This window comes from Salvelinus fontinalis, chromosome 35, assembly GCF_029448725.1.
Source record: "Salvelinus fontinalis isolate EN_2023a chromosome 35, ASM2944872v1, whole genome shotgun sequence".
NCBI classification, from domain to species: Eukaryota; Metazoa; Chordata; class Actinopteri; order Salmoniformes; family Salmonidae; genus Salvelinus; species Salvelinus fontinalis.
Window position 1 is genome coordinate 35,433,583 of NC_074699.1, and position 12,787 is coordinate 35,446,369.

The window sequence follows — 12,787 nt, forward strand, 5'->3', positions numbered from 1 at the left end:
TTGAATATGCATATCCTTGCTTCAGGTCCTGAGCTACAGGCAGTTAGATTTGGGTATGTCATTTTAGGTGAAAATTGAAAAAAAGTGTTGGGTCCTTAATAAGAGGTTTTTAAAGTACATCAGTGATGTTATTGAAGCAAACACTGCCTCACTGCATGAGAAGAGAATGAGTCGATCAGTGTCTATTGTCACGTCCCACATTCTAAACACACACAGCCTCTTCTGAAGAGTTCACGGTCCATCTCTTCCTGGAACCAGACGAATGAAGAAACCCAAAACAATATTTCTGAAAAAAGAAGAGTCTCAAATCTAACTGTCAGCTCAAGCGAGGATTATTTCCCCTCAGGCGGCTCGCCACTTTTCCTTGGTGATCTGCCCCAAAACTCCTAGTGAAGCCTTTCAAAACTATTTATGCAAACAAACATCATGCACAGCTATTTATATTGGCACCACTTCTCACTTAACCCTCAACCAGGACCAGATGGGCCCCACTCTCTCTCAGTGGAGCAGAGGCAGCTGCAGAGGAATAGGGAGTTTAGTTCAGTAGGCACAGCAAACCAACGAGACCCAGCCCTGGCCAGACTGCACTGAACTACCTCCACTCATCCCAACTCATCATACTCCTGATGGAAGTACTGGACAGAGGTAAACAGCTCACCCCATGAGATTCACCTTCAAAGAAGGATACGATAGAATTCATGTCTTTGAGGAGAAAAGTGACAATGTTATATGTATGTTTTACCTAAATGTAGATACAGTAACTGATTCCATCAATATACTCCTGTAATTTATCACGTTCCGTAGATTCTCTGAAATATTGACATTCAAAAAGTAAAAGATAGCAACAACTTTAATATGTACCATGCCTCCTGTAGTGTTAACAGCCGTGGCTGTAGTGTGAAGGGTAATAGGAGTGACAGCAATGAGAAGTGTCTCCATGCCTTCCTCAGTGGTCCAGAGAGCTGGACCATGATGCACTTCTCCTTCCTGGCTGCTGCTGGCCCTCTGCCTTGGGGGAAAGTTCATTCCAGAGCCAGCAGCCATCTTAGAAGAGAACACACCAGAGGAGGCTGGTGGGAGGAGCTATAGGAAGACAGGCTCATGGTAATGTCTAGAATGGAATAAATTGAACGTTATCAAACAGCTCAGTCAGTTGGAAACCACATGTTTGATCCGTTCTATTGATTCCATTCCAGCCATCACAATGAGCCTGTCCTCCTATAGGGCCTTCCACCAGCCTCCTCTGGACCACACATACTCAACCACATGAATAGCAACAGAGATGCAGCTACACTTGGCCAATAAGGACATGCAATGCACACGATGTGTGGACAAAAATAGATTGAACATATGCGGCATGCCCAAACATGAACGTTCAGAAATTTACGGAGATACACACACACAATGACACCACAGAAGCACTGGCACACCAAATATAGACATGTACTGTATACACCCTCTGAAAACAAACACACAAAGACAGCCAGAGGCCCTAAGAAGTAAAGACGCTATATGACATATACTAACTTCCAGTCAACACACACACACACACACACACACACACACACACACACACACACACACACACACACACACACACACACAACAACAACCTTACGTAGAGACAGCCAGATACCTCAAGGACAAAGTAAACACACACACACACTGCACTGAGCAAGGCTCTCCATAAGCAGTTCTTTCCCAGAGTCACAGGAAGCTCTCTCAGTGACAAGCTACAAAATCCCTGACACCACCACTGATGATAGCTTTACAACACAGCCTCCAGAGTCCTCTGCCAGGCCCAGGCAGCCTACACACTCACACACACACGCACACACACACTCTCACACTCATACACACACTCACACACTCTCACACACACACACACACACATAAACACACTCACACACACACTCACACACACACATACACACACACACACACACACACACACACACACACACACACACACATACACACACTCACACACACACTCACACACACACATACACACACACACACACACACACACACACACACACACACACACACACACACACACACACACACACACACACACACACACACACACACTCACACAGTCCCAGGAGCATCAGAGTAGTGGTCATTGGGATGTGCAGTTTATAGTACTGCTATACTAGTGACTGTAAAGGCATGGATCTCCATCCAAAATAATATTTTTGCAGAGGTTATATGGTGTTTTGTAGAGGGACAGAGGGAGTGTCTGTAGCATCTGGGCAGCCCTAACTGGGCCTATTCCTATAATCACACAGACAACAACCATGTGTGTCTCTTCTCTACCGAGGTATATCTTCTATATTGCTATATCTATATTGGGTTAATAAAGATTGAATGATTCCCACTGTGTGCAGGGAAATTTGTTCACTCGGCCCTTTAGATGTTTGTTTTACATTGAACTGGGCACTGGTGTGTATGGCCACATCCCTGATCATCTGACCACTTCTCATTAGAATATTTAGGACTTTTCTTTCCATTTTGGATAATTTAGCAGCAGTAATAACACACCCCGGATGAGGTGTGTATGTAATAATTCAGGATAGGATCACTAGTGAGTGGGGTGTGGATTCATGGGGATATATCAATCCACCTTAATGAGATTTCTCACCTCTACGTTTGTGCTCTCATCCCTTCCCCAGGTTCTCCCTCTCTCCATCTGTCTGGCCTTATTACCATTTTATAAAAAACCTGAAATATCTTATGAAAACCCAGCAAAGCTTTGTGAGCTTCATTAAATCAGCATAAGAAATGTATTAAGTGGGAAGAGACGTGTTGGAGGCTTGGAGGCTTGGAGGCTTGGCATAGCCCCCTGTGTTGACTTAACCTTTCTCTTAGTGTTCTGTCTGATCCTGATGGGAAGAGGAACTGGAACTCAAACAGTCTGCTTAGTGCTTACCACAGGAACCAGGCTGAAATAACCAGAGCATCTTCTGCATAGCCTACAGTACATCCTTGGATATCTACTTGGTCCCTTAAGGGCTACTGTAGACATCTACCATGGACGAGGGAGATGAATGTAGTCTGTACACTAAATATTCTGAAGGTGTTAATGCAGGGACCATTCTACTGTACATCCCTAAGAGATTCAATCAGGGACCTAAACATTCCTACAGAGAGGAAATGGAGTGGATGGGTTTGTGTTAACAGCTCATTTGAACTCTGATTAAATTTCAAGGTGCTTCTCCAGACTGGAGGCTGAAATCGGACAGGACATGGTAGACTGATGTCTCTACAGCAAAGTAATGTTGCTGTGTCAGCACCTGAGCTAATGCTCATGTCCTGTAAAATCGAACATGTCATCACAGGTAAAATAGGCAAAGAGTGTGAGAGAGTGGAACGTAACACACATTCACCTGACAAGCAATGTGAACAAAACAGTCAGATGTGGGATTCAAGTTGTTTACAATCTCCTGATAAAGATACAGAATTCCTAATGGAATTTGTAAAGGAAATAGGTAGATACTAAGTTCAAAACATGTCTAAATGAACATGAAGATGGGGCATTTTAAAGAGCAGTTGCAAACTGGCCAGTTAGGTTTGCCATTACAATTACTGTTGATTTGGGCCTGATGCAGTGAGATCCACAGTGACTGTTCCTAATACATTATGTATGAAGCTGTCCATATGCACTTGGGCCATCATGCATGCCCTTGTGAAAAGCACAGACCACAGCAAAGCAATCTACATGTTCTGCCCCCCTTGTGTACACATATTCCTCTGTAACTGAAGAGGAATAATAACCTCCCATCTCCACAAGATTTGACTTCTTAAATATAATAATTCAGCTATAACACACTAAATTGAGTATGAAACACAAATGTGATTTTTATTCAAATTCTATTAGTAATTGTGTATTACTATTAACAACAGTAGGCCTAGTAAAGCCAATGGAGAAAGTAGATCTACCGTTACAGTTCTATTTTAAAGGACTATTGATCCTTCTCTTATCAAGGGAAGCAGCTTTATCCATCTCATCTACATAATGTTGTCATGACCACTGCTTCTCCAGTCATCACTCAATACTCATACAATGTGTCAACGTGCAGCCAGATACAATTGACCATTCCCACTACCTGTGTACCATCTGTATAAGGTATCCAAGGGCAATTCGACCACTGTGTCCACTGCCAACCTACTTTATCTCCTTGGAGAATCTCTGAAGGGATCAAAATCCATCTTTACTCGCGGCTCTCTGGCGCCACTCGAAGAGAAAGCCCGTAATCGCAGACGCATCTCCAGGGACTAAACACGCAATTACATTTGAGTGGAGAGGCATTGAAATATCACTCTCATATCAACCATGACAACAACGATCATATCCAAGATAGAAGGGAATGAAGCCGATCGCATTTGGTTGGTGACAGCGGGAGTCATCACTCTTGTTATTGTCAATAGGAAATAGTTTGAACTTAAATCAATAAATAATTATATATTTAGCTATTCGATGTGTGTGTGTGTGTGTGTGTGTGTGTGTGTGTGTGTGTGTGTGTGTGTGTGTGTGTGTGTGTGTGTGTGTGTGTGTGTGTGTGTGTGTGTGTGTGTGTGTGTGTGTGTGTGTGTGTGTGTGTGTGTGTGTGTGTGTGTGTGTGTGTGTGTGTGTGTGTGTGTGTGTGTGTGTAAATGCTTGCGATAATTACATTTAATTGCGAATTGCGCGTGTGAGAAGGACAGAGAAAGAGAGAAATTCATGAACTTCCTTATTCTAATAAACCTTACAATTATTTATCATTTTATTCTCAGCGAGGGACCTATATTTCTTCCACAACTTTCAACTGAGCATCATTCAATTAAAATGCAATCTCGTCGCCTCCTTTCCGCTAGTATTTAATTAGAGTTGAGAGCGCAGGGTTTTCCACGTCGTTTTTTCCACACAGCTCTCGGGTTTTACCTCAAAGGCATAGTTTCACTGTGTTTGCGTCCCACCCTGTTCCCTATATATTGCACTACTTTTGAACAGAGTCCTATTGGCCCTGTTCAAAAGTAGTGCACTATATAGGGCATATGGTGCCATTTCAGACTCAGAAACTGTGTAGCTTGCTGGTTAAACAAGGGCATGTATCCATTTGTTAATTGATGCAATTACGCATTACGCGTAATGGTCACGTAGGTCTCCAGGCACGCATCAATCACTCGTCTATTGACCTGCCAAAGCCTTTCCATCCGCTCTCACTGGGACCGATCCTCTCCTCCTGATTCACTCCCCTCCTCTCTCCTCTCTCTCTCTAATAGAGAAAGATGGGAACATCATCGTCATTAAGCCGGTCTTACACCTCTGACCGGACAGATAGAGGCGCACAGAGGTCGTAAAAACGCGTTAAATCCACGATTGGTGTTCACTTGTTTTCACTTTTAGATATTCATAATCCCAAAATCCCAATGTAAAAAAGACAGAATAAGTGAGTGAGGTATAGTGTCTTCAAATGAAGATTTTTTTGTTTGGATAAATATGTATTATTGTTTAAGATTATTTTATGATGAAGATGCTGATAAGAAATAGCAAAGAATCAGATATCCCAAATGAAAGAAAACACAACAGAAGGCTTTCAGTTCAAATATTGTCCAAATAAATATGTATTATTCTACGCATAATAATAACAAAATATGCTTGGTGGTCATTTCAGTTGGTATTATTTTATAATTGGACATGATACGCATCAAGAGCGTTGATCTATCTGACAGTTCCATAACTGTACCAAAACAACCCCTTTCCTTTATACTCTTATCAGTGAAGCAAGTGAAGAAGACTACTGCACAAAGCCGAGGGGACACGGGGAGTGCACAGAACACCTTAAGAAAACGCGATGTTAGATGTGATTGGCAAAGACATTATTCTATCCTTGCTGTCCTGTCGTTCCGGGATTACAATGACGTCACACTGATACCCTTGCATGGGTGAATGCTAAAGAACTATAGAGGCACAAATAATAGCACAAGCAGAGTCCATATCTTGCAAGTCTTACGTTATCCTTTAAGCCTTCTTTAGCTAATACAACAACAATGTTTGTACTTAATGACGCTTAATTTCATTTTCTTATCATTTCCTTCGGGGGATTATTCATATATAAAACTATCTGCAGCTGTTGGTACCAGCCTCAACTCTCCCTCCTAAGTGCAATCATCTATTATTGAGCGAGAGGCCGTGCGTGGAAATGTGTGTAAGAAGGTGGATTTGAAGTAGAATTGGTTACAATCGATCAAGGGTGAAGAATATTCCTGATGTTAACAAAAGAAGCAGCTATGTCTTTCTCTCAGTTTGGATATCCTTACAGTGCAACTTCACAGGTAAGACAATATCAACGTGCTTTTTTCTCTCTCAATTTCAATGTGACAAATATGTAAACAAACTAGCATTATTTTAATTTGAACAGCTCACTCTATAATCTAGATGCAGCACTGAATGGTTGCTTTCAAAATATTGATAGCTATTTTCAGGTGACGCTTTTGTTTAATCAACATATCGACAGGTCCAATTTAATTGAATTATGAATGTACTCACGTGTTGTTTTGATTTGACAAAAGAGCTGTGTTTATTACTACGCTATAGCTCCGCTGTGTAGCCTAATTGCGCTTTGAAGTTAACAGTGAACCTTCCCAACTTTATCTTTCACTCAGAGATCTCTGAATTTGGTATTGACAATTACTATTATTTAGAAAACGTGAAGTAGCCGTACGGATTTATCGTTTAAATATATTTGTTTGGGGACAACTGGACAAATGTATGCAATAAAAGTTCTCAGAACTTTGATTCAACTAGAAATAAGTTATTTTCCTCTAAGAGTATTAAAAGTTTTAGATCCTTTGTTTTCATCAAATTTCAGTAGCCTACAATAGCTTAGTCAGGCAGTGTATGAATACTTTGGGAATTCCTTTTCTATAAAATAAAAAAGCTAAATGAACTGAAACACATTATTTCCAAAATGGTACCTTATGATTTCACCTGGATATTATGTAAAATGCGATTCTAAAACTGTTAATCAAATTAGGCAGACACACAGCACGCGTTTATATCTAGTCTCCATCTTACCTGAATTGTCCTTTATCTCAAAACCATGTTAAAATATATTCTAGATATGAAGACAACAGAGCTCATACGTCAAACACGAATGACATGTCTATCCTCCACAATTCTCTTCATGCAGTTTTTCGTGTCGGCAAACCCCAGTACGACTTGCTGCGATTCGATTTCCAGATCGGTCTCTGACGGGACGAGCGGTACCCAGACTCCTGCTACCTTCTGCTGCCCTTCCTACGAGAACCGGCTCCTGTCCAGCACACGGACAGAGCTCAACGCGGCACTAGGGATGTATAGCTCGCCCTACGCTGCCGCGGCCGCCGCCAGCCAGAACTATGCCAGCTACTTCCCCTACAGCGCCGAGCCTTCCGCTGCTATCTACTCATCTCTGGTACATCCCGTTTAATCTAATAGTGGATGGGGGTGGCTGGGATGTGATCGATCAAGATGGATGCTGATCAAAATTACTCTCCAAGTATTTCGTTATTGAAATTACTTTGAGTAGCATGTCTGCCTGATAGATGGGTCGAATAGACTTTGCAGTTTTAAAAATACTCATATTTAGGCTACCAGTAGCCTATTATGTTTCAATTTGGAAGGGAGTAAAGTAGCACACAATTTACATAAACTTATTTAGAAACAAATAAAGTTACCTAAGTGCTTCATAAAGTTGTTTTCTTATTTCAGAATCCACAGTATGAAATTAAGGATGGCACAGGCACTCTGCATTCTGGCATAAGTCAACCTGCCACCTACTATCCTTATGACCACTCCCTGGGCCAGTACCAATATGACAGGTATGGAACCCCACACATTCCTTATCTGTAGTGCATCAGCTCAGCTATTCCTTGTTAGTGTAATAAAGCCATATAGCACCCTGTTATGCATGAGTAATAACTTACATTCAAGGAATCTCACACCTCCAGAGCAAAAGTCACAATTTATGCAGCTCTATACTGCTAGATAGAGCAGAGCTGTATAGTCTATTTTTCAGACAACACTCCAGGAGTGCCATGGGTCTGGGTGAATAGTTTATGAGTTTATATGCTAACGTTGCTAACGGCTAATGTGTTGTCTGCTATTACTACCAGGTATGGGACTATGGACTTTAATGGGTCAGCCAGGAGGAAGAATGCCACACGTGAGACCACCAGTACCCTGAAGACATGGCTGTACGAGCACAGGAAAAATCCCTACCCCACCAAGGGGGAGAAGATCATGCTGGCCATCATCACCAAAATGACCCTCACCCAAGTTTCCACCTGGTTCGCCAACGCCAGGAGGAGGCTAAAGAAGGAGAACAAGATGACCTGGTCTCCAAAGAATAAGGCTGGGGACGACAGGAAGGACGACCTGGATAAAAGTGACCAAGACTGTGTTACCAAAGGTACACATCCTCTTCCCTCTTCCGTCTAGCAAAGCATATTAAAAAACATCTTAGAGTTTGCACAACGATTTACAGCAGCTTGCTTCCTCTTAAACTAATCCACATCACCTACAATAACAAAATATGTGAATTGATTAAAATTACAGCTTCTGCTCCTGAATATCACTACTATTCCACATATCATGTTGTGTGTATTTGACAATTCAGATTCCAGTGAAAATGATACTGCTTCTACTCCTAATATCACCAGTAATATTCCTGTATATTTCATCATTCAGATTCCAGTGAGTGTAAAGATGAGAAAGACCTTAATCTGAGTGACCTGGAGGACATGGAGGACGAGGACTGTGACAAGCTGGACAGTGACTGTGAGAAGATGGCCCCCAGGGGCCCCGAGGAACAACAGGACCTCCACAGGGCCATGTCCGGTGGTGGTGTTGGCCCTGGAGGCCCTCCAAAGAGAGACTGCAGTTCAGAGCTCTCTCTCTCCTTGCCCAACAGCTTCCACCACTCATTCCCATGTGGTATCAGGAGCCTACCCGCCCTGCCCTCTCTACCCGCCATGCCGTCGGACTTCCTTGATCCACTGGTGACGTCCAAGCCCCCGTCCACCACCACCACCATCCCCACGGGCACTCACACTGTGTCCCTGTCACACTTCGAGGTGTCGGACCGGGACAAGCCGAGGATCTGGTCTCTGGCGCGTACAGCGGCCACGGGGGTCATCCTGGGCTCTGCTCACCACGGGGCCCCAGAGCTCAGGACAGGGAGCATGCTGGGAGACTGCCAGCTACAGGGGACCAGGCTACCAGTGACTGGTACCGGACAGTGTGGGCCCCTCAGGGGCCTCCAGGACCCTACTAACATTTCCAATGCTGAGAACCCTTTCCAGGAGGGCCCCTTGTTGCAATCTAAGGTCTATAGTGCAGGCAGCTACAACCACAAGGCCCTCCAACTGCACTGTTCCTCCTATCCTGCGCTTTCAGACTCATGCCAGTACTCCACTATCGAAGGTATGTACATGTTGTGACACTTGTGTTCAATTTTGAACGATTGTTATTGTGAAATTACCAGTTTAAAGATATACAATATTGAAATGTGTTTCAGAAATGCACATCTCTTTCACTACTATCAAAAATAATATTGACAAATAAATGGCTATACAATGCAATATTACCTGTCTGCAGCAAGTTTCTTACAGTGTGGTTTCTGTTGTTGTCTAGGATTCTCCAGTCGGAAGGCAGAGACAGAGCCCTCGGAACTCAGTGACACGTGTGTGACCCTGCAGGATGACAAGGTCACTGCCTTCAGACCTGTGATGAAGAGGTGAGGAAGGTGAGCCTTCACACACACACACACACACACACACACACACACACACACACACACACACACACACACACACACACACACACACACACACACACACACACACACACACACACACACACACACACACACACACACACACACACACACACACACACACACAACACACACACACACACACACACACACACACACACACACATTCAACTTGTATATTATTCAACAAAGCATCTAACCATCATCTGCTAATCCAATCATTTGGATTACACCAGTTGTACTGAAACTTTTCTCTACTAACACAGGTATTACATATGTGATCTTGTCTATAAAGTGAATATGTTATTGGATTACCTGAAGACATATGTCAGACTATAGTTAAGCAAATACTTTTACATTTGACTAATGATTTTATATTAGAAGGTATGTTCTTTTACGAGGGTTGATATTGTAATAGATATCAATAATTAACGAGTTTTTCTTTTTTCTCTCTCTTCCCCTTAGGTTGATGGACACGCAGTCATTACACAGTGGGACTTTTATTTAGCCGGTATTAGGCTATGCACTATAAAGACTTGGGATGACGAGCATCGGACATCCTACCTACCTTACAGCTGGGAACCGCGGCGCTCCGCAGTCAAAGCTCGACGAGCCCTGTCCAAACTGTGGAAGCTGCCATCATTTTGCACAACGTTGTTTTTATGGTGTTGACGATGACTTTATGCAAGACTTTCAAGTGCAACGGTATGGGAACTGACGGTCAATTCATGATGTATGCAATGGGCAATCGTAGTGTAGCAATGCTATTTATTTATTTGTGTATTTATTATTTGATTCCTCATCTGTTCATGTATTTATTTCGTATGTGTCATTTAAATATTTTGTTACATGTATGTATTGTTTCAACTGTGGTTATGTGCTATTTTTACCTGATTTAAGGGAGAACTACTTAGCTTGTTGTTGGTCTTTCTGTTCGCTAAAAGAGTGGGATTTATTGAGTTGGAATCGGAATTGTCTATTGTGTGTGTGTCGACCTGGAGAAATTGTTGATTGTGGTGTGTTCATCTCAAAGATAATTGTGAGCTTATTCTGTGTTTGCCATTCATGAAATATTTTATAAGAATGAATTTTTTAAAGAACTCCTCGTTTTTGTGTAAATATTATTTCCAGAACCTTAACATTGGTTTAATCGGCCAATTAAAACCTTTGAGACTGTTGCACTAGATCAAAGTTGATCTTCTTAACGTGGAGAATAATAGTGGAACATTGTTGGAAGGTCATAAATCAGTAGAGAACGTGAATGAACGTTACAAGGCCAGGAAGAAAGGGGACAGCATCTCTCCATTGTAATTATCCAATCAGTTCTGGCATCAAACACTTTGTTACAGTTCAGACAAGCAACGAGGCAGGAATACGGGATGAATGCCGCTTTGTCCGCTGTGTAGGGAGCCGCTGCAATTACTTACTTGTGTTAATTAAAAGGTTTGTACTATCAAACCCATAAGGGAACATTCACATGGTTTGTGTGGGTAAGACTTTGGTTCTACTGTTTTTGCCTGGCCCGTTTCATTCATAACTGATTGATATAACACATGAGTATTAGCACAAGTATTAGGCCTGTGAGTAAAACTAAGCAATTGGTCATCATGCGTAAAACTACTAACACGAAAGCACTGGTTTCTTATTCCTTTCAACTTGAACTTTGAAGTAAGTTATTTTCAGAAAATGATAAGAAAGTTCATAGCTTATATTTTACATGATTATGGGCATGACATGTAGTATCGCATAGCATATTGCTCACTCCACAGTAGAAAACAACATTGAAACAAAATGTTGTTGAAAACACTCAAATGCAATGCAGAAATGTGGGCCTAGTCTGAGATGGATATTGTGCAGACTTTATTATCAGAGGACCAAAAGAAAATGCTACCTCATAAACCAAAATAACGGTGTGACCTGCTGCGAATGACCCACAGCTTAGAGGCATGCAAATGAAGCCACCAAAAGATAAACGTTATTGCAGGTCGGATTTGGAGGATTAGAGCTTGTAATAAGAGTATTAGTTCTCGTATTAGGTCTATTGAAAAGGGCTGTGGTCAACGTTGTAGGCCCGGCCTATGGATGGGGATGGGGGACCCCTCAGTAATGCATGCAATGATGTGACTTCAATGTAACAGGGTTCGGCGTACTTCCCTAGGAAATATCGTGATGAGGAATTATGATGACAATAATAACATCATATTTTGAGATCTTTATTCCAATCGTCTCCTCTCAGTCTCTTATGAATTAAGCTGGTATGGTCTTTACACTGGACTTTGTATTTAGTAATCAAATTATAAACATACAGGTAGACCTAGACCTATTGCGTTGTCCACACACACAAAATAGATCTACATAGAGGCCTGCGTAATAACAATGTCGTTAGGTTTCTTTCTGTTTATCGACTATGACTGAGCATTTTAAATAACATAAAACCTCCTCTGTAACTTACAGATAAGCAGAAGACACACACTTTGATCAACTCTTAAAAACACTTTTAGAAAATCTAATACCTGTCATCAAATGGGCCTACTTTGCCACACTATTCAGGACAATTAATCTATTTCCATCTCTTCATATAGACAACTTTCCCTTCAAAATAAATCAAAGGGACTTTTTGCCCACGAGGCCAGATAGAATGAAGGTGCGTGATGAACATCTGCTGACAGTTCAGATACGTGGTTTTATTTTATTAAAGGTCAACCGACCGTGATTTCAGATTATCCATCCAGATCACCAACTCAGTGCAATCTGTCCATACAGCCAGGCGAGATATGTTTCGGCAAATCTCTCTAAACATAATCTTGGGGAATCATATTCTGAATACTCTTTTGATTAAACAAATCTGAGCCTGGGCATGATGAGCGAATAACATGGACACACATTTAATGATCCCGGTATTAATGTTTAATGAAAAAAAATGGGTTTTGCATATTCATTGTGCTGCCAAGATAATATTGCGTCATGTTTTGGATGTCATGGAT

General features: G+C 41.9%; 1 protein-coding gene across 3 annotated transcripts; it reads left to right on the plus strand.

Moving 5' to 3' along the window:
• The first annotated feature begins 5,745 nt into the window (after nt 1–5,745).
• On the plus strand, nt 5,746–12,122 carry LOC129834785 (iroquois-class homeodomain protein IRX-6-like). Of its 3 annotated transcripts, none has more exons than XM_055900056.1 (7): nt 5,746–6,321; nt 7,179–7,442; nt 7,739–7,848; nt 8,143–8,438; nt 8,717–9,451; nt 9,662–9,764; nt 10,269–12,122. In XM_055900056.1, the coding sequence occupies exons 1-7, from the start codon at nt 6,256–6,258 to the stop codon at nt 10,309–10,311; spliced, it is 1,617 nt and encodes a 538-aa protein (XP_055756031.1). In that variant the 5' UTR covers nt 5,746–6,255; the 3' UTR covers nt 10,312–12,122. The 3 variants fall into 3 exon arrangements, with proteins under 3 accessions (XP_055756031.1, XP_055756032.1, XP_055756033.1); XM_055900057.1 differs by having other exon boundaries at nt 5,747–6,321; nt 9,662–9,773; XM_055900058.1 differs by having other exon boundaries at nt 6,249–6,321; nt 7,229–7,442.
• The last annotated feature ends 665 nt before the right edge of the window (nt 12,123–12,787 follow it).

Coding starts and splice junctions, on each gene's coding strand:
- LOC129834785 (XM_055900056.1), top strand. CDS start 6,256: ATGTTAACAAAAGAAGCAGCTATGTCTTTCTCTCAGTTTGGATATCCT. Junction 9,452..9,661: donor CCAGTACTCCACTATCGAAG/GTATGTACATGT, acceptor GTTGTTGTCTAG/GATTCTCCAGTCGGAAGGCA. Junction 9,765..10,268: donor TTCAGACCTGTGATGAAGAG/GTGAGGAAGGTG, acceptor TCTTCCCCTTAG/GTTGATGGACACGCAGTCAT.